This window comes from Sebastes umbrosus, chromosome 1 (assembly GCF_015220745.1).
Source record: "Sebastes umbrosus isolate fSebUmb1 chromosome 1, fSebUmb1.pri, whole genome shotgun sequence".
Taxonomy (NCBI): Eukaryota; Metazoa; Chordata; class Actinopteri; order Perciformes; family Sebastidae; genus Sebastes; species Sebastes umbrosus.
Genome location: NC_051269.1, coordinates 21,682,183 through 21,705,949, shown reverse-complemented (window position 1 = coordinate 21,705,949; position 23,767 = coordinate 21,682,183). Strand labels below are relative to the sequence as shown.

General features: G+C 38.8%; 4 protein-coding genes across 5 annotated transcripts; all 4 read right to left on the bottom strand.

The window, feature by feature from the left end:
- Nucleotides 1-1,668: 1,668 nt before the first annotated feature.
- On the bottom strand, nucleotides 1,669-17,097 carry LOC119478856 (nuclear factor 7, ovary-like). Of its 2 annotated transcripts, none has more exons than XM_037753906.1 (2): nucleotides 17,008-17,097; nucleotides 1,669-3,325 (listed from the first exon to the last, which is right to left on the bottom strand). In XM_037753906.1, the coding sequence occupies exon 2, from the start codon at nucleotides 3,316-3,318 to the stop codon at nucleotides 1,918-1,920; it is 1,401 nt and encodes a 466-aa protein (XP_037609834.1). In that variant the 5' UTR covers nucleotides 3,319-3,325; nucleotides 17,008-17,097; the 3' UTR covers nucleotides 1,669-1,917. The 2 variants fall into 2 exon arrangements, with proteins under 2 accessions (XP_037609834.1, XP_037609925.1); XM_037753997.1 differs by lacking the exon at nucleotides 17,008-17,097 and adding an exon at nucleotides 3,510-3,529.
- LOC119479081 (zinc-binding protein A33-like) lies at nucleotides 10,118-12,518 on the bottom strand. Its single transcript, XM_037754341.1, has one exon. The coding sequence runs from the start codon at nucleotides 12,092-12,094 to the stop codon at nucleotides 10,700-10,702; it is 1,395 nt and encodes a 464-aa protein (XP_037610269.1). The 5' UTR covers nucleotides 12,095-12,518; the 3' UTR covers nucleotides 10,118-10,699.
- On the bottom strand, nucleotides 15,303-16,998 carry LOC119478562 (nuclear factor 7, ovary-like). The gene has a single exon (XM_037753428.1). The coding sequence runs from the start codon at nucleotides 16,818-16,820 to the stop codon at nucleotides 15,417-15,419; it is 1,404 nt and encodes a 467-aa protein (XP_037609356.1). The 5' UTR covers nucleotides 16,821-16,998; the 3' UTR covers nucleotides 15,303-15,416.
- A 3,710-nt stretch (nucleotides 17,098-20,807) lies between the features above and the next one.
- On the bottom strand, nucleotides 20,808-23,543 carry LOC119479318 (zinc-binding protein A33-like). Its single transcript, XM_037754799.1, has one exon. It carries the CDS (start codon nucleotides 22,932-22,934, stop codon nucleotides 21,546-21,548), a length of 1,389 nt encoding a protein of 462 aa, XP_037610727.1. The 5' UTR covers nucleotides 22,935-23,543; the 3' UTR covers nucleotides 20,808-21,545.
- Nucleotides 23,544-23,767: the final 224 nt, after the last annotated feature.

Here is a 23,767-nt window from a genome sequence, read left to right as displayed (position 1 = left end):
GTAATGAAGTTTTTTTTTAAAGAGAATAATATAATCTACTGACCACATTCACATCTCGTCTTTGTTTTATCTTGAAGTGTCCCTCCCCTCATGGTACACACAAAGATCACTTTACTGGTTATGGTAAGTTCTACTCAGCCTGTGAAAACAGTTGTATGATGTCGTTTGTGGCTCTGGAGGAGAAAATAACCCTGATGATGTCATAATGATGTCATCAAGGTAATCTCAATTTGAGTTTGGGGACTACAAATGTCTAACAGAAAGTCTGCGTTACAAACTGGAGGTGTGGAGTTTGAAAGATGTTTGTGTTTACCAAGCAGCGAGGGTTTAATGAAAGATACTATCAAGTTGCATCATGGGAAATGTAGGATCCAGTGTTTTCAGAGCTTTATATTTATATTTGGGACTAAAAGTCAGGACATCTGCTGCTTTAATTACACCAATTTTTTTTCCTGAGTATTATTAGGAAATTAATCAAAATGTATATTTAAAGATATTATTATTATTATTATTATTATTATAAGAGTAAGATCATTTTTGTGTATTGTTAGTGTTTTTTTCTATTCTATATTTTTAAGAAATGGTCCTTATAAAAGTAATTTTGTCGTCCTACTGTCTTCTTACTCTTCAATTTTGGTCTCTTCTGTGATGTTTCATTCTGTCGTGGCTGAAAGGAAAAAACTCAAGTATGAAACCTTTCTTATATTGAACATGAAGTGCAGACACTTGTTATCTCAACATGAGACAATTAAATCTGATCATCAGAAAACAATGTTTGAGAGCAAACTTAATTTGCGCAAATGTTATTTACTTTGAGATAACTTGTGTGATCTAACAGGCCTAAAAATATTCTCAACAACCACAGCCGCTCTCAGCTTCTGTACTTTTTTGTGGTGGCATATAAGCAACAAACTGTAAACAACAGAAATATGACTTCTAAATAAATACACATTTAAATATGAATAATAATATCCACTAATATGTAATTCCTAAAATATTAATATTTTTTCCTCAAAACATTCTGACTTTTTCCTCATAATATTATGACTCTGATTTCATAATGTTATGGCTTTATTCTCAATACATTGCAACTTCTTTCTCTGAATAGTATTACTTTATGTATTTTTAAATATAATGACTTCAGTGTCGACACATTATTACCTTTTCTTGTATTCTCAAAATATTACGATGATACTCAAAATCTCTGAACACATTTTAGTCTGAAATAATTTTGATTTGATTGTTTATTAGTTTTATAATAATAATTCAAATTGGTTCAAAGCGATCAGAACATAATCAGAAATGTACAGTTTACATCAAAATCACAATTTCGAAAGAAGGTAGTGCCTCTGCTTACACAATGATAGACAGTGCAGAATGAAATAAAAATAAAAAAAGCATGATATTAAAAATGATAAACTGGCTGACAAAAGGTTATATAATGATTACTTACAATGAGACATATTCCTCCCCCAAAAAACACTTTAAAAGTAATTAATAAATCAGAAATAATAACTCAATGTTTGTTTATATTATGTATTTATGTACACAATTATATCTGCCAATATATATCAATATTGGCAGCAAATATTCAACATCAGATAATTTAAAGTATTGTTTTTTCATTTAAGACTATCAGTAAATGTTTTGACAGAACTAATGTTCAGATTTTGCCTCAACATGGTTCTTATGTTCCTGAAACACTGACACTCCTCTGTTCAGTCATATATAGATATTTGCCCTGTGTCAAAGACCCGAGGACGTACGGACAAAAAACTTTCAAATTGCATAAAAGATTTTTTCTGTTTCATATAAAGTCGTAGAACATGTATAGTATCACTGACATGCAGGATGGCATTTCTGAGTAGCCTTACTCAACCTGAATATAATGCTATATAGCATGCTTAGCTAATGCATTTAGTAACTAGGCCATAAGCCTGTTGATACAGAGACCTTCATTGGTAATATCTTCACTGGGAGTTTACTCAGAGTGGCAACGTATGGAAACAGTCTCTCAGTGAATGTTTGTGTGAAGGTGTGTATGTTTGTGTTAGTATCAAGATCATAGAAAGACAGTTTTCCTTTGTCAAAGTCCAGATGAACTCTGATCCTCTGGAGCTGCTTCTTCACTGAGAGAACGGTTTTTGAGAGTGGTGGGGAGGCTGCTTTGTACTTTCCATCGTGGAGATATATTACCCAGAATCCAGTCTGTATTCGTCCCTTTCTCCCGACAGAGTCCTTCATCACACCTAGGCCCCAGGAATCATCATTTCTAACCTCAAAGTCCCAGCTGTGAGTCCCAGAGTTAAATCCCTCTGAACCAAGGACAGCGATGTCGTGATCAAACCTCTCTGGATTATCAGGAAGCTGCTGTTCCTCTCCTCGTCTCACACTGGTCAGATCTTCAGACAGGATGAGTTTTGGATGAGCAGTGTTTGGATCCAGAATCAGAGGAGTGTAGGAGACCATCTCCTTCATCTTGTTCCAGATGTTGAAGGTCAGGTTGCCCAGGTGTTTGGCCTCATCTATGAGAGCTCCAGAGAACGGCTGTGGATCCTCCAGCAGGGGGCGCTGCTGGACTCTTTCCACTGCAGCCTTGTAGTTGTGCAGGAATGAGACGTCTTCAGCTCTCAGCTCCTCCTCTGTGGCTCTGAATGTGTCTGAAAGAGCTGCTATCTCTCTGCTCAGAGCCTCCATCTTCTCCTTCATCATCTGACTCTTCTGCTCCTCTTCCTCCCTCAGAGCAGAGATCCTGGCCTCCTCTTCCTCTTCTAGAAACTGGTGAAGCTTCTTAAACTGCTCCTTAATCTTCCTCTCTGTGAGTCGGGCCTGGACCTTCATGTGTTCTGCTGTTTGATCACAGTTTCCTTTAACTTGTTTAAAGAGCTCCAGTTTCTTCTGAATGGGCTTCAGGGATTTCTGGAGCTCCTGTTTGTGATCCTGAGCAGCTTCATCGATGGGTCTGAATCTGTGGTCAGTATGTATCCTTGATTCTTTGCAGACGACACACACCGGCTGCTGATGGTCCAGACAGAAGAGTCTGAGTTTCTCAGAGTGCAGACTGCAGAGAGTCTCTGAAGCTCTCTGATCTCTCTCCAGTAAGAAGGCCTCACACAGGTTCTTTAAGGCCAGATTACGAGGTGGATCACTCTTTGAAGATCTCCTCTTACAAACTGGACAGTCTTGTGTTTGTTTCTCTCTCCACCAGCTCTTCAGACAGTCTTTACAGAAGCTGTGGCTACATGACAGAACAACAGGATCTTTAAAGATTTCATAGCAGACAGGACAACAGAGATCCTCCTCTGATCTGGAAGCCATTTTGTCCCTGAGTGAAAATAAAAACACAGCACACAGAGAGAGCAGTCGATCAGTCCAGAAGGTTGAAAGTTTTACTTTCACTTTGAGTCGTAGCCTAGCTCCTCTAAATCTCCTGTTTATATATTATACTAGACTATGTTGAATCAGCAGCAGGTTGAAGTATTCCAGTACTCCAGTAATCCCAGTGTTACCTGTGTTCCCAGTGTTTCTTCCTTTCTATGCAAAACAAACATTAAATCAAGAATATTCCGCCGTGTGACAAATGTGCTTGACTCTCTCACAGTGCAGCTGTTCTTAGGCATAACTACATGTCCCAAATATTCTCTGAGTGACTTTGAGGTGACCCCATAGTACAATTCCTGATAGTGTTACTTCTGGCCTCATGCTTCCCTTTTGTGGTCGAAGCGCTCATCATTAAAAGGTGATAAACATGCAAACATTTTGCATATTAGCATGCGGTTTGAGCATCAGGGTCGGCGCCAGAGTGTTAGGGGCAAACGGGCAATCAGCTTTGACAGGGGGAGCATTTTTTTTCACCTCATATAGCCTTTATTAAGTGTATCTTTAACATTATCATGTTTCATGAAAGAAATAAACTGACAGAGAGGTGTATACATACTGCCACTTATGCGCACAGGCGCGCACGCACGCATACACATGGTGTTATGTCCACAAAAACAGGTTATAAACTAACACCGTGTTATAACTTGATGCGAGCGTCCAACTATCGCGCTGCATCGCGCATTTGACGCTCTCTGTCCACTGAATACGTTAAATCTGCACTTCTGTTACATCATGTAAACAAACCAGGAACATATCAGCTGTGAGCTCCAGATCAGACTGGAGCTGAAGACGTAACCACCTCAAAGATGGGTTTGTAGCAGCGTCGGCGTTAGGGGCGAACACTGCAATGCAAAATAAAGCACAAAACAGTGATAGTTTTGCTTTTAACAACTAGGACATGTACTTGGGCTTGATTACATTGTTTTCTATTGGACTGTCCTAACTGGCTGCGAGCAACACGGTGCTGCACAGCAACACGGCGCTGCGAGCAACACGGTGCTGCACAGCGCGACGTGACGTTTTGTCTGAACTTCTATCGGATACACGGTTCCTATTTTTTCCTGTCACTCATATTGAGAGGAACGGCTGATTAGTTTAGATAAAATGAGCTGAGAAAACCGGGTCAGTTATCCTGGATGTAAATGAAAATATTAACTTGATTACTGACACTTTCAGCACAAGCATTGACGCTCACAGTTATATGTAATAAAGTTCACTAGTGAAACTTTATTACGAGCTACCTGTCAAAAAATATAACAGCCACCTCACTAATGGTTCAAATAAAACACGAAAACACAGCGCAAAGATACAACTATGGAAACTCTGGGAAATATGAACCGTCACGACAATATTTCAGTAAGAAGCCTCGTTTTGATCCGCTTCGTTTGTGTGTTTGTTTTTGTTTTGTTTTTTTCAATCTAGCTCAATAGAAAAAAATGGGAGAAAGTAGACCTACAAACCTGGTGCATTAAAGCACAATTAGGACCAAGAGAGTAAAAAGCATCCTGTGCTCCTCTCACATCTTACTTTTTCTACCTGTTTGGATTATTCTGTTCAGTATTGTGGAATAAAACAATGGACTAATGTTACACTACAGCAGGCTGAGCAGAGACAACAACTGGTGAGTGAAACATTCACATTTAGTCTTTATTAACTTAAATTATAGTTATGAAGAAATCAGTCAGACTGTTGGATTAATGTGTTGTTTAACTCCCTGTTAACTGTATCTCGGCACCCGTGTGTGTGCACATTTTGACCCTGCACTAGCAAGACGCAGGGCGTGCCTGAAAAGTTATCTGTAGCCTCCAGTAACTCCTCATTTCAAAACAGAAACCAAAATAAGGTGGCAGTTGGCTGGAGAAGATCATTAGATAACAACCTACTTGCTCTTGGCTATCGTATGTTATTTCCAGTAAATATCACAGATAAAACGTGTGTTTTCTGATAAAAAAAAAAGTACGAACATAGGAAGATAACAAGTAGGCTACTACTAACCCATCTTTTAAGTGGTTACATCTCCAGCTCCAGTCTGATCTGGAGCTCACAGCTGATATGTTCCTGGTTTGTTTACATGATGTAACAGAATGGACATCGGTCCCACATGATCAGAATGTGGCCAACTGACATAATTTTCCTCTTCTTCTCAATTAATTATTGCTCGTCAAACCAAAATATTTCATTCACATTAGACTGTTTAAAAGAATCATGTTGATTCAACACATTATTTTTCAGTTAAAATAATACCAATTTATTGTGTAATGTTAAAGTAATTTCATCATGTCCAGGGTACCTGATTTTCATCTGTAACTCCAACTTGATTTTTTAATGCTGATATTATTCAAAGGTATTGTGTAACTTTAAAACAATTCCATTATGTTCCTGGTACCCGAGTTGGGTCTGTAAATCTAACTTGATTTGTTAAAGTTCACTCTATCCAAACGTATTGTAGACATCGGTTCCATGTTCCGGTTAAGTGCGTGCAAATACAAAATCATAAATGTAAAAAAGCTGATTTGCATTGACAAGAAAAAGCAGAGTCAGAGTTCTGTACATTTTGCTATATTGAGCCGTGCATCAACAGCAGTGGATTCAAACACAAATACATAACAATGCAAACTACACAACTGTTTGTGGTTTCAGCGAACAGTGGATTCACAACAGAAATAATGTAAATTCTGCATAAAGTGCAATGGATTCACAATACATATAATGTAACCTTGCATTAACCGTTTTCATAGTCAATAGGAGCATATACACACTTCAAACGTATCTTCAGAGTGGATTAAGAACAGCAAATACAGTTATAAACCCAATGTAAACTGTTGTCACAGTAGATTTAAAAGTGCAAATACAAAATACTGTCAACTGTTACCACAAACAGCTCATTTTCAAGAGAAAATGCAAAACTAGAATAACACTTTCTCACTAGTAAACTAAATATGGCACAAAGTGAATAAAGCAAATTAGAGGTAATGCTTTGTTAAAAAGTTTACTCCCAAGTTTAACCCTGCGTAAACCATTTTCACAGTGCGGACAACAGTATTTTCATAGTGGATTTACAAATGAAAAAACAAACAGATATCAACCCTGCGTAGACTGTTTCACAGATATGTAAACCTTGTACAAGCTGTTGTCAAAGAGGATTCAAAGTAACATATTAAAAACAGCTGCAGTATTTTTAAGTTCACTCAGAGCAGCAAACTAAAATGGTTAGAAAACCCTCTTTAAACTGTTTTCATAATGGATTCATAAAAGAAAATAGTGTCAACTTACAACAGTGGATTCACAAAAGAAAATGAAAAAGCAGTCCAAATGGTATTGCAATACCCAAGATGCCTTTGAGGACAATTCAAATGTCCTTTGGTTTTTTGGTTTATCGCTGGCAGTGTAGTGTCTCTGATCCTTTCACTGAAAGAGCCTGTTTTTTATAGTTAACTGTATCTCGGCACCCGTGTGTGTGCACATTTTGACCCTGGCACTAGCAAGACGCAGGGCGTGCCTGAGGGGTTATCTGTAGCCTCCAGTACCTCCTCATTTCACTACTGAGGAGTTATCTGTAGCCTCCAGTACCTCCTCATTTCACTACTAAGGAGTTATCTGTAGCCTCCAGTACCTCCACATTTCAAAACAGAAAACAAAATAAGGTGGCAGTTGGCTGGAGAAGATCATTAGATAACAACCTACTTGCTCTTGGCTATATAGTATGTTATTTCCAGTAAATATCACAAATAAAACGTGTGTTTTCTGATAAAAAAAAAAAGTACGAACGTAGGAAGATAACAAGTAGGCTAATACTAACCCATCTTTGAGGTGGTTATGTCTTCAGCTCCAGTCTGATCTGGAGCTCACAGCTGATATGTTCCTGGTTTGTTTACATGATGTAACAGAAGTGCAGATTTAACGTATTCAGTGGACAGAGAGCGTCAGATGCTACGCGATGCAGCGTGGTAGTTGGACGCTCGCATCCAGTTAGGACACGGTGTTAGTTTATAACCTGTTTTTGTGGACATAACAGCATGTGTATGCGTGCCTGCGCACCTGTGCGCATAAGTGGCAGTATGTATACACCTCTCTGTCAGTTTATTTATTTCATGAAACATGATAATGTTAAAGATACACTTAAAGGGACTGTTTGTAACTTTGTAAGCGTATAAATGTAGCGGGTCGGCACACATGCGCGCTCGCATATGCGCGTTCGCGTGTAGTCGCTGTACCCTCCTCTGCCTGCTCGCCTTCACTCAGACAGCGCGCGTGTTCTCGATCAGCTCGCTCCACCTCTAGACGTGAACGCGCGCTCACTCCTCACTGCAGAAGAGTTAGTTTAGCTCTGAGAATATCTAGTGAATGTACAGGGGACGTTTGTGCAGAAATAAATACTGCAGCTCCTCCAGACCAACAGAGGTTTTCCGTGTCTTGTGAAGTGACGGAGCTTTGCAGAGAGTTACGTTGTCTTCTCGTTACTGACCGGGTGCCGGTGTCTCCTCTGCTGTGAGAGCAGGGAGACACGCTGCAGAGCCCCGCTGCCTCAGCCTGCACTCAGGCAGGAAAAGCCAACACTAGGATCAGATCTAAATCATGTTCATGGAGAGACCTTCGTTTGGTCAGCTAACATTACTGCCAAGCAGCTGAAATATAGCGTGATATTGTGGTTTTAGCTGACGTGTGTCGCCTCACTGTTTTGAGTGATGCTCGTTCAGGTATATTTAGAGCGAGCAAGCGCGAGCCCGACGCTGACTTTCGTTGATTTCACGGCCACAGGTGTCGCTGTTAACAAGCATTTCTGAAAGTTACAAATAGTCCCTTTAATACAGGCTATATGAGGTGAAAAAAACCGACCCTGCATGTTAGCATGCCGTTTTAGCATCCATCCCAAGAAGTATCCTGTTTTTAACTGAAATGATGGACAATTGGAAACAAAAAGCCAGAAGTCAGTAGGATTCATCCTTTTGGGGACCATGAATTTCTGAACCACATTTGGTCCGATAGTTGACGGACTGATCGACTAACGTCAGACATTTTGAATCAGGTATATTAATTAACGTAGAGGGAAGAGTCTGTTTTAAGGCACATTTCACTGCTCACACTCAAATGAAGGGAGTAGATCAGCCCCGCCTCTTGATTTGTGTCATCCTTCTGTAAAAACGAGTCATTTTAACATTCATCACCTCTACAGTTGAAGGTTTCTGGAGCTCGTCACCACAGGCGTCCATGTTTTTGTCACCTCAGTAGCTCAGATGTGTCTTCTACATTTGACTTGTCGTTACTGACCATAAACAGTACAGACGCTCAAAACGGATCTCCCAACAGATTGCAGTGGTTCAATGTTATGCAGTGAATGATGAACCGTATTTAGACCACTGAACATGTAAAGACTTTGACTGTCTGAATGAATGAAGTCAATTCTTGTAATGAAGTCTTTTTTTAAAGAGAATAATATAATCTACTGACCACATTCACATCTCGTCTTTTTTTTATCTTGAAGTGTCACTCTCCTCATGGTACACACAAAGATCAGTTTACTGGTTATGGTTAGTTCTACTCAGCCTGTGAAAACAGTTGTATGATGTCGTTTGTGGCTCTGGAGGAGATAATAACCCTGATGATGTCATAATGATGTCATCAAGGTAATTTCAAATTGAGTTTGGGGACTACAAACGTCTAACAGAAAGTCTGCGTTACAAACTGGAGGTGTGGAGTTTGAAAGATGTTGGTGTTTACCAAACAGGGAGGGTTTAATGAAAGATACTATCAGGTTGCATCATGGGAAATGTAGGATCCAGTGTTTTCAGAGCTTTATATTTATATTTGGGATTAAAGTCAGGATATCTGCTGCTTTAATTACACCAATTTTTTTTTCTGAGTATTATTAGGAAATTAATCAAAATATATATTTACAGATATTATAATTATTATTATTTTCATTATTATTATTATTATAAGAGTAAGATCATTTTTGTGTATTGTTAGTGTTTTTTTCTATTCTATATTTTTAAGAAATGGTCCTTGTAAAAGTAATTTTGTTGTCCTACTGTCTTCTTACTCTTCAATTTTGGTCTCTTCTGTGATGTTTCATTCTGTCGTGGCTGAAAGGAAAAAACTGAAGTATGAAATCTTTCTTATATTGAACATGAAGTGCAGACACTTGTTATCTCAACATGAGACAATTAAATCTGATCATCAGAAAACAATGTTTGAGATCAAACTTAATTTGCGCAAATGTTATTTACTTTGAGATAACTTGTGTGATCTAACAGGCCTAAAAATATTCTCAACAACCACAGCCGCTCTCAGCTTCTGTACTTTCCTGTGGTGGCATATAAGCAACAAACTGTAAACAACAGAAATATGACTACTAAATAAATACATATTTAAATATTAATAATAATATCTACTAATATGTAATTCCTAAAATATTAATACTTTTTTCCTCAAAACATTCTGACTTTTTCCTCATAATATTATGACTCTATTTTCATTATGTTATGGCTTTATTCTCAATACATGGTATAACTTTTTTTTTTTTTTTTTTAAATATAATGACTTCAGTGTCGACACATTATTAACCTTTCTTGTATTCTCAAAATATTACAATTGAAACTCAAAATCTCTGAACACATTTGAGTCTGAAATAATTTTGATTTAATTGTTTATTAATTTTACAATAATAATTCAAATTGGTTCAAAGCGATCAGAACATAATCAGAAATGTACAATTTACATCAAAATAACAATTTCGAAAGAAAGTAGTTCCTCTGCTTACACAATGATAGACAGTGCAGAATGAAATAAAAACAATAAAAGCATGATATTAAAAATCATCAACTGGCTGACAAAAGATTATATAATGATTACTTACAATGAGTCATATTCCTCCCCCAAAAAAGACTTTAAAAGTAATTAATAAATCAGAAATAATAACTCAATGTTTGTTTATATTATGTATTTATGAATGCAATTACATTTGCCAATATATATCAATATTGGCAGCAAATATTATTATTGTTAGTATTGTTTTTTCATTTAAGACTATCAGTAAATGTTTTGACAGAACTAATGTTCAGATTTTGCCTCAACATGGTTCTTATGTTCCTGAAACACTGACACTCCTCTGTTCAGTCATATATAGATATTTGCCCTGTGTCAAAGACCCGAGGACGTACGGACAAAAAACTTTCAAATTGCATAAAAGATTTTTTCTGTTTCATATAAACTCGTAGAACATGTATAGTATCACTGACATGCAGGATGGCATTTCTGAGTAGCCTTACTCAACCTGAATATAATGCTTTATAGCATGCTTAGCTAATGCATTTAGTAACTAGGCCATAAGCCTGTTGACAGAGACCTTCATTGGTAATATCTTCAGTGGGAGTTTACTTATATTGGCAACGTATGGAAACAGTCTCTCAGTGAATGTGTGTGTGAAGGTGTATATTTGTGTGTTAGTATCAAGATCATAGAAAGACAGTTTTCCTTTGTTCCAGTTCAGATGAACTCTGATCCTCTGGAGCTTCTTCTTCACTGAGAGAACGGTTTCTGAGAGTGGTGGGGAGGCTGCTATGTACTTTCCTTCATGGAGACATATGTCCCAAAACCCAGTCACCATTTTTCCCTTTCTCTGGACAGACTCTTTTATCACACCTAGGGCCCAGGGATCATCATTTCTAACCTCAAAGTCCCAGCTGTGATTCCCAGAGTTAAATCCCTCTGAACCAAGGACAGCGCAGTCGTAATCAAACCTCTCTGGATTATCAGGAAGCTGCTGTTTCTGTCCTCGTCTCACACTGGTCAGATCTTCAGACAGGAGGAGTTCTCGACCAGCAGTGTTTGGATCCAGAATCAGAGGAGTGTAGGAGACCATCTCCTTCATCTTGTTCCAGATGTTGAAGGTCAGGTTGCCCAGGTGTTTGGCCTTGTCTATCAGAGCTCCTGAGAGCAGCTGTGGATTTTCCAGCAGGGGGCGCTGCTGGACTCTTTCCACTGCAGCCTTGTAATTGTGCAGGAATGAGACGTCTTCAGCTCTCAGCTCCTCCTCTGTGGCTCTGACAGTGTCTGAAAGAGCTGCTATCTCTCTGCTCACAGCCTCCATCTTCTCCTTTATCATCTGACTCTTCTGCTCCTCTTCCTCCCTCAGAGCAGATATCCTGGCCTCCTCTTCCTCTTCTAGAAACTGGTGAAGCTTCTTAAACTGCTCCTTAATCTTCCTCTCTGTGCTCCGGGCCTGGACTTTCATGTGTTCTGCTGTTTGATCACAGTTTCCTTTAACTTGTTTAAAGAGCTCCAGTTTCTCCTGAAAGGGCTTCAGGGATTTCTGGAGCTCCTGTTTGCTATCCTGAGCAGCTTCATCGATGGGTTTGAATCTGTGGTCAGTATGTATCCTTGAATCTCTGCAGACGAGACACACTGGCTGCTGATGATCCAGACAGAAGAGTCTGAGTTTCTCAGAGTGCAGACTGCAGAGAGTCTCTGCTGACCATCTCTGATCTCTCTCCAGTAAGAATGCCTCAGACAGGTTCTTTAAAGCCAGGTTACGAGGTGTATCACTCAGTAAATGTCTTTTCTTACAAATTGGACACTCGTGTATCAGTTTCTCTCTCCACCATCTCTGCACACAGTCTTTACAGAAGCTGTGGCTGCATGACAGCACAACAGGATCTGTAAAGATGCCCTGACAGACAGGACAGGTAAGATCCTCCTCTGACTGAGAAAACATTTGTCTCTGAGTGAAGCTAAAAACACAGCAAACCGACAAGGTCAGTAAAGAAAGTTGTACTTTCACTTTGAGTCGTAGCTCCTCTAAAACTCCTGTTTATGATGTGAAATCAGCAGCAGATTGAAGAGGCAGTAATTTCAGATGTCTCAACAGACTACAGATGAGATCCTTCTCTGACTGATAAACATTTGTTGAAGTGAAGCTAAAAGCAGAAAAACAGACACGTCGGTCAGTCAAGAAAGTTGAAAGTTTTACTCTCACTTTGAGTTGTAGCTCCTTAAAAACTCCTGTTTATGATGTGAAATCAGCAGCAGATTGAAGAGGCAGTACTCCAGTAATCCCAGTATTTCCTCCTTTGTGTGACTTCGCTCCGTGGTGTTTGATCTGGTTGTTAATGGTGAACACACCAGGCATACAGTGCAGCAATGTGATATGACGCACATCATTCCATGTCAACCTCTCCGGAATGAGGAACACACATACCGCACACATTCATGGGACCACACCTTCATTGAACAGCTAGTTGAGGTTTCAGAAAAAAGAAGCTTTCCACAGTGTGACAATATCTTAACACCGCCTGCATGGGAGGCAGGGCTCAGTGCTCTGGACCTGTCTGACTGAGCCCAACCTGTCCACCACCTGACTCCTCCCTCACCAACCCAACAACAATGAACCAACACCCACACAGGTGCCCTCGTGCAAAGAGGGCAGGTGCTTTCGTTGTCACATAACAAACACTTCTTCTTGTGTTGTCACTGCTTATGTTCTCCGATTTATTTGGGTGAAACAGCGCCCCTCTGGGTTGTAATAGCTAGTAAATATCTGCCTTTCTGTGTGGTCAAACACGGTATTGCACCCTAACCAAGGTCTACTTCAACACAGCTGTGCCTTGAGCTAAATGCTAACATCAGCATGCTTACATGCTCACAATGACAATTGGTGCCATCAAATGAGGTTGTGTTTACCGTGTTCACGAGAAGAGTCCATATGGACGGCCCCCTCTTATTCACAACCTCGTAATTGGAAAGTTTCTGATAGGTCAGAGTTCACCAGTTGTGACGTGTTTGTTGACATTGTTAGAAATGGTGGAGGCCATGGTTGTTAATTTTTCAGTGCATAATAAGTTGATATATTGTCATTTTAATAAAATATTGTTTTCTTCGTAATTTTATAATAAGTCTGAGGAAAAATGTTGATATTCCCAACGGCCTCATCTTTTTCCTCCGTCATTATGCCTTTCATTTACTGCATTATGTTACCCACTGTTGAAGAAAAATGCCCCGACCCTGGGCCAGCAAAAGATAGGGCGTCCTTCCTCAGCACTTTTATCATTATAATAATTAAAACTATTGGAGTTCTCAAAAATCAGGTTAAACAAATTGAAAAAAACAGTGAACATGTAAAGACTTTGACTGTCTGAATGAATGAAGTCAATTCTTGTAATGAAGTCTTTTTTTAAAGAGAATAATATAATCTACTGACCACATTCACATCTCGTCTTTTTTTTATCTTGAAGTGTCACTCCCGTCATGGTACACAAAGATCAGTTTACTGGTTATGGTTAGTTCTACTCAGCCTGTGAAAACAGTTGTATGATGTCGTTTGTAGCTCTGCAGGAGATAATAACCCTGATGATGTCATAATGATGTCATCAAGGTAATCTCAATTTGAGTTTGGGGACTACAAACGTCTAACAGAAAGTCTGCGTTACAAACTGGAGGTGTGGAGTTTGAAAGATGTTGGTGTTTACCAAGCAGCGAGGGTTTAATGAAAGATACTATCAGGTTGCATCATGGGAAATGTAGGATCCAGTGTTTTCAGAGCTTTATATTTATATTTGGGACTAAAAGTCAGGACATCTGCTGCTTTAATTACACCAATTTTTTTGTCTGAGTATTATTAGAAAATTAATCAAAATATATATTTACAGATATTATTATTATTATTATAAGAGTAAGATCATTTTTGTGTATTGTTAGTGTTTTTTTTTAGAAATAGTCCTTATAAAAGTAATTTTGTTGTCCTACTGTCTTCTTACTTTTTAAATTTTGGTCTCTTCTGTGATGTTTCATTCTGTCGTGGCTGAAAAGAAAAAACTCAAGTATGAAACCTTTCTTATATTGAACATGAAGTGCAGACACTTGTTATCTCAACATGAGACAATTAAATCTGATCATCAGAAAACAATGTTTGAGATCAAACTTAATTTGAGCAAATGTTATTTACTTTGAGATAACTTGTGTGATCTAACAGGCCTAAAAATATTCTCAACAACCACAGCCGCTCTCAGCTTCTGTACTTTTCTGTGGAGGCATATAAGCAACAAACTGTAAACAACAGAAATATGATTTCTAAATAAATAAATATTTAAATATTAATAATAATATCTACTAATATGTAATTCCTAAAATATTAATACTTTTTTCCCTCAAAACATTCTGACTTTTTCCTCATAATATTATGACTCTATTTTCATAATGTTATGGCTTTATTCTCAATACATGGTATAACTTTTTTTTTTTTTTTTTTTTTAAATATAATGACTTCAGTGTCGACACATTATTACCTTTCTTGTATTCTCAAAATATTACAATTGAAACTCAAAATCTTTGAACACATTTTAGTCTGAAATAATTTTGATTTAATTGTTTATTAATTTTACAATAATAATTCAAATTGGTTCAAAACGATCAGAACATAATCAGAAATGTACAGTTTACATCAAAATCACAATTTTGAAAGAAAGTAGTGCCTCTGCTAACACAATGATAGACAGTGCAGAATGAAATAAAAACAATAAAAGCATGATATTAAAAATCATCAACTGGCTGACAAAAGATTATATAATGATTACTTACAATGAGTCATATTCCTCCCCCAAAAAAGACTTTAAAAGTAATTAATAAATCAGAAATAATAACTCAATGTTTGTTTATATTATGTATTTATGAATGCAATTATATCTGCCAATATATATCAATATTGGCAGCAAATATTCAACATCAGATAATTTAAAGTATTGTTTTTTCATTTAAGACTATCAGTAAATGTTTTGACAGAACTAATGTTCAGATTGTGCCTCAACATGGTTCTTATGTTCCTGAAACACTGACACTCCTCTGTTCAGTCATATATAGATATTTGCCCTGTGTCAAAGACCCGAGGACGTACGGACAAAAAACTTTCAAATTGCATAAAAGATTTCCTCTGTTTCATATAAACTCGTAGAACATGTATAGTATCACTGACATGCAGGATGGCATTTCTGAGTAGCCTTACTCAACCTGAAAACAATGCTATATAGCATGCTTAGCTAATGCATTTAGTAACTAGGCCATAAGCCTGTTGATACAGAGACCTTCATTGGTAATATCTTCACTGGGAGTTTACTCTCAGTTTCAACGTATGGAAACAGTCTCTCAGTGAATGTGTGTGTGAAGGTGTGTATGTGTGTGTTAGTATCAAGATCATAGAAAGACAGTTTTCCTTTGTCAAAGTCCAGATGAACTCTGATCCTCCGGAGCTGCTTCTTCACTGAGAGAACGGTGTCTGAGAGTGGTGAGGAGGATGCTTTGTACTTTCCTTCATGGAGATATATTTCCCAGAATCCAGTCGGTATTTGTCCCTTTCTCCGGACAGACTCCTTTATCACACCTAGGCCCCAGGATGGATCATTTCTAACCTCAAAGTCCCAGCTGTGAGTCCCAGAGTTAAATCCCTCTGAACCAAGGACAACGCAATGAGGATCAAACCTCTCTGGATTATCAGGAAGCTTCTGTTCCTCTCCTCGTCTCACACTGGTCAGATCTTCAGACAGGATGAGTACTGGATGAGCAGTGTTTGGATCCAAAATCAGAGGAGTGTAGGAGACCATGTTCTTCATCTTGTTCCATATGTTGAAGGTCAGGTTGTCCAGGTGTTTGGCCTCGTCTATCAGAGCTCCTGAGAGCAGCTGTGGATCCTCCAGCAGGGGGCGCTGCTGGACTCTTTCCACTGCAGCCTTGTAGTTGTGCAGGAATGAGACGTCTTCAGCTCTCAGCTCCTCCTCTGTGGCTCTGAATGTGTCTGAAAGAGCTGCTATCTCTCTGCTCAGAGCCTCCATCTTCTCCTTCATCATCTGGCTCTTCTGCTCCTCTTCCTCCCTCAGAGCAGAGATCCTGGCCTCCTCTTCCTCTTCTAGAAACTGGTGAAGCTTCTTAAACTGCTCCTTAATCTTCCTCTCAGTGCTCCGGGCCTGGACCTTCATGTGTTCTGCTGTTTGATCACAGTTTCCTTTAACTTGTTTAAAGAGCTCCAGTTTCTCCTGAATGGGCTTCAGGGATTTCTGGAGCTCCTGTTTGTGATCCTGAGCAGCTTCATCGATGGGTTTGAATCTGTGGTCAGTATGTATCCTTGAATCTCTGCAGACGAGACACACCGGCTGCTGATGGTCCAGACAGAAGAGTCTGAGTTTCTCAGAGTGCAGACTGCAGAGAGTCTCTGCTGAACCTCTCTGATCTCTCTCCAGTAAGAAGGCCTCACACAGGTTCTTTAAAGCCAGGTTACAAGGAGGGTTCAACTTTGAAGATCTTCTCTTACAAACTGGACAGTCTTGTGTTTGTTTCTCTCTCCACCAGCTCTTCAGACAGTCTTTACAGAAGCTGTGGCTGCATGACAGGAGGACAGGATATTTAAAGATTTCATAGCAGACAGGACAACAGAGATCCTCCTCTGATCTGGAAGCCATTTTGTCTCTGAGTGAAAATAAAAACACAGCACACAGAGAGAGCAGTCGATCAGTCCAGAGGTTGAAAGTTATACTTTTCACTTTGAGTCGTAGCCTCCTCTAAATCTCCTGTTTATATATAATACTAGACTATGTTGAATCAGCAGCAGGTTGAAGTATTCCAGTACTCCAGTAATCCCAGTGTTACCTGTGTTCCCAGTGTTTCTTCCTTTCTGTGGCTTCTCTCCGTGAAGTTGAACTTCAGTCAAGCCTCCACTTGAAAAACAGTCAACCCAGCTCCCTTGTTGTTTTATGGTAGGTGTTTATCTTTATTACAGTAAGAGTGTGTAAGAACTGACTTCAAAATAAAAGCACTGTTCTGAAGAACGTGATAGACCATTTCACATTCATTCATTCATTCAGTCAGCCTGTCAATGATAAATTAATAAACAAAAATACATAAATGAAAGAAAATTAATACATATAAAATACTAAATGAAATGAATGATAATTAAATAATAATAACTACTGTCTACAAACCATATTTCAGAGAAAACTGATTAAAGCACAGCAACTAATAAATATGCAAAACAAACATTAAATCAAGAATATTTCACCGTGTGACTCATGTGCTTGACTCTCTCACAGTGCAGCTGTTCTAAGGCATTACTACATATAATAACTCTTATTCACTCATTTACAACTGTTCTTGTATTCAATTATTATATCGGAAAAATATAATTGTACAGGTAAAACTGAGTGTAATAAAGAAGTGGACTTAATTTACAGAAGACAACTGTGAGCTATGCTAACCCACTTGAGAATAATATTAGATTTTTAAGTATTAAATTACATTCAAAAGCTCTTGACAGCACGATGTCAGTGACCCCACAGCTACTGCCACCCCGCTGAATTGGATGGGTCACAACTCCTCCTTTCCACTAACGGGATTCAGCATCATGTCCCAAATATTCTCTGAGTGACATTGAGGTGGTTTGCTATCAGTCACAAATTAAATTGTTCTGGTAACAGGCTCTTTCCTATCAATTCTAATCTGCATTTTTTTAGGGAACATAGCTCATATATGACATTTTAGAGGGCTTTAATTTTGAAATTCCACATCATAATGTCCTGATATTCTCTGAGTGACACTCTGAGGTGGTCAGCTATGATTTTAAGCGAACGTAGGCTGTGATAATAGACAGTTTCCTTTTAATTCTAATCTGAATTTAGAGGGAGCATGAACGTTTTTTCTGTCTCTATGTGTCAGCCCTGTGATAGGCTGGCGACCTGTCCAGGATGTACCCCGCCTTCGCCCAATGTCAGCTCGGCTCCACCCCCCCTGCGACCTTGAATAGGATAAGTGGTTACAGATGATGGATGGATGGCTGGCCGGATGGATGAATTCAGAGGGAACATAGCTAATTTCTGAGACTTTAAAGGGCTTTCATTTGAAATTCTACATCAGAATGTCCTGATACTGTCTGAGTGACTCTCTCAGGTGGTCTGCTTTCATTTTGAAGCGAAAGTAGGCTGTGAGCTAAGTTTGACTAAGTAATCACACAATTAGAATTAATTTTTTCTCTGAAATATGGTTTGCAGGTTTGTTTTTGGGAAAGTTTCCTTTTATTTCTAATCTGAGGTGGTCTGCTATTATTATTATTTTGTATTATTAGAGTTTATTTATACATTTTGCTAATACAACTCTTACAATCCATTGCACAAACATGTTTGGACTGGTATATATCCCACACACCCTCTTCCCCCACCAATGACAATACCCAGAGGGCAAAAAAAAAAAAATATTGCTATTATTTTGATGTGAAATTACTTTGTGATAATAGGCTGTTTCCGCTGCCTTAATGGTCGTCCTCCAGAGGGGTACCGCCTCTGTCAAGGTCTTCATCCTCATGAGGGAAACGGCTTTTGTCTCTGACCTCCGGAGAGGACCTGCTACACCGTTACTTCAAATATGCTCCTTACGGGGCGGCAGACATGAATGGTGGTTCAAAACTGCAAGCAGTTTTGGGGGCGGCAATGTTAGAAAGTGTTGCATGTCTGCCTTTATCCTGATGAGCTCTGAGACGAGCCACAGGTTCACCTGTGCTGTTTAGAGTCAACTAGGCACAGATGAGCCCAATCAGAAGACAATAAGTGCCCATATAAATAGGAGGGGAGGAGAAAAACATTTCTCTGTTTGCCCTGCATGCTACCAGCCAGACATTCCTCCTGTCTTCATCAAGTGTGTCTATTAAAATACACCACTTGATGAGGTTAAAGGGGAAACCCATCTGAAATAAAGTCCTTTTGGTGGAATTACCTGGCTCTCTCTCCCTAATTCTGGTTACCTCACGTCCAAAACTCAAATGTCCAGAGTCTCCAGCCCTTGCCACTTTGGTCACCTTAACAATGGTTGTCTCGAAATGAGGGAGAAAGGCACAGCCGGACCATGACAGATAACGCACGCACCCATTAGGTGCACGCTACAAAGCCTTCAGTGAACGCCTGTTATATAAAGTTGTGGTGGCAATAGCAGGTGTTTAGTAAACTATTCAGGGTAACGTCTAGAAGGGAACCCGCAAGTTCGGGAAACTCTTTTGAGATGGCTTAGGTTAGGCATTGACCTTGAATAGTTAAGGTTAGGCATTGACCTTGAATAGTTAAGGTTAGGCATTGACCTTGAATAGTTAAGGTTAGGCATTGATCTTGAATAGTTAAAGTTAGGCATGGATCTTGAATAGTTAAAGTTAGGCATTGATCTTGAATAGTTAAAGTTAGGCATTGAACTTGAATAGTTAAAGTTAGGCATGGATCTTGAAGAGTTAAGGTTAGGCATTGATCTTGAATAGTTAAGGTTAGTCATTGATCTTGAATAGTTAAAGTTGGTCATTGATCTTGAATAGTTAAGGTTGGTCATTGATCTTGAATAGTTAAGGTTAGGCATTGATCTTGAATAGTTAAGGTTAGGCATTGATCTTGAATAGTTAAAGTTAGGCATTGCCCTTGAATAGTTAAGGTTGGTCATTGATCTTGAATAGTAAAGGTTAGGCATTGATCTTGAATAGTTAAGGTTGGTCATTGATCTTGAATAGTTAAAGTTAGGCATTGCCCTTGAATAGTTAAGGTTGGTCATTGATCTTGAATAGTAAAGGTTAGGCATTGATCTTGAATAGTTAAGGTTGGTCATTGATCTTGAATAGTTAAGGTTAGGCATTGATCTTGAATAGTTAAGGTTAGGCATTGATCTTGAATAGTTAAAGTTAGGCATTGCCCTTGAATAGTTAAGGTTAGGCATTGATCTTGAATAGTTAAAGTTAGGCATCGCCCTTGAATAGTTAAGGTTAGGCATTGATCTTGAATAGTTAAAGTTAGGCATTGCCCTTGAATAGTTAAAGTTAGGCATTGATCTTGAATAGTTAAAGTTAGGCATTGATCTTGAATATTTAAGGTTAGGCATTGATCTTGAATAGTTAAGGTTAGGCATTGCCCTTGAATAGTTACGGTTAGGCATTGATCTTGAATAGTTAAAGTTAGGCATTGCCCTTGAATAGTTACGGTTAGGCATTGATCTTGAATAGTTAAAGTTAGGCATTGTTCTTGAATAGTTAAGGTTAGGCTTTGGTCTTGAATAGTTACGGTTAGACAATCATTCAGAACTCTGCTGCCCGGATCATCACCCACACCAAATCCTCCAACCACATCACCTCCATTCTCATCCAACTACACTGGCTCTCTGTTCAATAACGGATTGACTACAAAAACCTTCTGCCCTCCACAACCTCGTCCAGATTTCAGTCTGGAGCAAAGTGTTAGACCAACCGAAAGACAGCCAGATAGACAGAGCCTTGCTTCATACTCTGGCCTCATAACAAACGATAGAAAGCTTATGTCCTTTTCTGTGGTGGCATAAAGCAACAAATTGTAAATAATATAAACAGGATTCTTTTTCTCCAAATATTAAGACTTTATTCTTGAAATATGACTTTATTTTTCTAATGTGGCCTTTCCTCAAAATATTCTAACTTTATTTTTTATAAATGACTCATGACTTTTTTGTTTGTTTTGTTTTCAAATATTGACTATATTCTTCAATTTCTTTTCTTTCTTGACAGTGTCTCCAATACTCCCTAAATTCATATGGTTTTAACTCATGCTCAAACCCTCTGGACACATTTTTAATCTGAAACGATTTCCATTTTATTCTTTGTTAGTTGTAGAATCATAATTAAAAAAAGAGCTCAAAATGATGGGAACATAATCAGTAATGTACAGTTTAAATTAACATTGTAACTTATAGTGAGCTCAAAATCAAGTCTGAATCTGAAGTCTTCACAATTTAGATCAAGTAATGCCTCTCCCTTACACAATACATCAAAATAATAAAAATCATCAACTGGCCTACAAATAAGCCTAGAAATATATAATGTTTGCTCAAAATGAGTCTTATTCCTCCCCTAAAAAGACAATAAGAGTAGAACTCATCCAATAAATCTGACATACTAAATCACAAACATATCAATATCTGTCTTAAGTTATGAAAAAACAGTGTCTCCATTACAACTGTTTTTTTTCCAACTGTAGAATGTCCCACTAACTATATACCTCGGTCACAATTATTTTTCAGAAATTCTCCAAATTTAGGAGATAATTATCACAATTTGTTCACTATGTATTTATGTACATAAAGTAAACTTACTCAACCTGAATATAATGCTATATAGCATGCTTAGCTAATACATTTAGTAACTAGGCCATAAGCCTGTTGATAGAGACCTTCATTGGTAATATCTTCAGTGGGAGTTTATTCTGAGTGTCAACGTATGGAAACAGTCTCTCAGTGAATGTGTGTGTGAAGGTGTGTATGTGTGTGTTAGTATCAAGATCATAGAAAGACAGTTTTCCTTTGTCAAAGTCCAGATGAATTCTGATCCTCTGGAGCTTCTTCACTGAGAGAACGTTTTTTGAGAGTGATGAGGAGGATGCTATGTACTTTCCATGACGGAGACATATTCCCCAGAATCCAGCGGGTATTCGTCCCTTTCTCCGGACAGACTCCTTTATCACACCTAGGAACCAGAAATTATCATTTCTAACCTCAAAGTCCCAGCTGTGAGTCCCAGAGTTAAATCCCTCTGAACCAAGGACAACGCAATGATGATCAAACCTCTCTGGATTATCAGGAAGCTGCTGTTTCTCTCCTCGTCTCACACTGGTCAGATCTTCAGACAGGATGAGTTTTGGATGAGCAGTGTTTGGATCCAGGATAATAGGAGTGTAGGAGACCATCTCCTTCATCTTGTTCCAGATGTTGAAGGTCAGGTTGCCCAGGTGTTTGGCCTCGTCTATCAGAGCTCCTGATAGCAGCTGTGGATCCTCCAGCAGGGGGCGCTGCTGGACTCTTTCCACTGCAGCCTTGTAGTTGTGCAGGAATGAGACGTCTTCAGCTCTCAGCTCCTCCTCTGTGGCTCTGAGTGTGTCTGAAAGAGCTGCTATCTCTCTGCTCAGAGCCTCCATCTTCTCCTTCATCATCTGGCTCTTCTGCTCCTCTTCCTCCCTCAGAGCAGAGATCCTGGCCTCCTCTTCCTCTTCTAGAAACTGGTGAAGCTTCTTAAACTGCTCCTTAATCTTCCTCTCTGTGCATCGGGCCTGGACCTTCATGTGTTCTGCTGTTTGATCACAGTTTCCTTTCACTTGTTTAAAGAGCTCCAGTTTCTCCTGAATGGGCTTCAGGGATTTCTGGAGCTCCTGTTTGTGATCCTGAGCAGCTTCATCGATGGGTTTGAATCTGTGGTCAGTATGTATCCTTGAATCTCTGCAGACGAGACACACCGGCTGCTGATGGTCCAGACAGAAGAGTCTGAGTTTCTCAGAGTGCAGACTGCAGAGAGCCTCTGAACCTCTCTGATCTCTCTCCAGTAAGAAGGCCTCACACAGGTTCTTTAAAGCCAGGTTACAAGGAGGGTTCAACTTTGAAGATCTTCTCTTACAAACTGGACAGTCTTGTGTTTGTTTCTCTCTCCACCAGCTCTTCAGACAGTCTTTACAGAAGCTGTGGCTGCATGACAGGAGGACAGGATATTTAAAGATTTCATAGCAGACAGGACAACAGAGATCCTCCTCTGATCTGGAAGCCATTTTGTCTCTGAGTGAAAATAAAATCACAGCACACAGAGAGAGCAGTCGATCAGTCCGAAGGTTGAAAGTTATACTTTTCACTTTGAGTCGTAGCCTAGCTCCTCTAAATCTCCTGTTTATATATTATACTAGACTATGTTGAATCAGCAGCAGGTTGAAGTATTCCAGTACTCCAGTAATCCCAGTGTTACCTGTGTTCCCAGTGTTTCTTCCTTTCTGTGGCTTCTCTCCGTGAAGTTGAACTTCAGTCAAGCCTCCACTTCGAAAAACACAGTCAAGCCAGCCCACTTATTGTTTTGTGGTAGGTGTTTATCTTTATTACAGTAAGAGTGTGTAAGAACTGACTTCAAAATAAAAGCACCGTTCTGAAGAACGTGATAGACCATTTCACATTCATTCAGTCAGTCAGTCATTCAGTCAATAATAAATGAATAAACAAAAATACATAAATGAAACAAAATTAATACATATAAAATACTAAATGAAATGAATGATAATTAAAATAATAACTACCGCCTACAAACCATATTTCAGAGAATACTGATTAAAGCCCAGCGACTAATAAATACGCAAAACAAACATCAAATCAAGAATATTCCGCCGTGTGACTCATGTAAATGGTAAATGGACTTGCTTTTATATAGCGCTTTTCTATTCTTCCAACCACTCAAAGTGCTTTACACTACATGTCAACATTCACCCATTCATGGCAGAGGCTGCTAAGGTGCCAACTTTGCCCATTAGGATCTAATCTAAATACTCATTCACACACCAATGGCTATGCTTTCGGGAGAAATTTAGGGATAAGTGTCTTGCTCCAGGACACATCGACA

What these genes read in the sequence shown, in the direction of transcription:
- LOC119479318 (XM_037754799.1), bottom strand. Translation starts at nt 22,934, where the DNA reads ATGGCTTCCAGATCAGAGGAGGATCTCTGTTGTCCTGTCTGCTATGAA.
- LOC119478856 (XM_037753906.1), bottom strand. Translation starts at nt 3,318, where the DNA reads ATGGCTTCCAGATCAGAGGAGGATCTCTGTTGTCCTGTCTGCTATGAA.
- LOC119478562 (XM_037753428.1), bottom strand. Translation starts at nt 16,820, where the DNA reads ATGGCTTCCAGATCAGAGGAGGATCTCTGTTGTCCTGTCTGCTATGAA.
- LOC119479081 (XM_037754341.1), bottom strand. Translation starts at nt 12,094, where the DNA reads ATGTTTTCTCAGTCAGAGGAGGATCTTACCTGTCCTGTCTGTCAGGGC.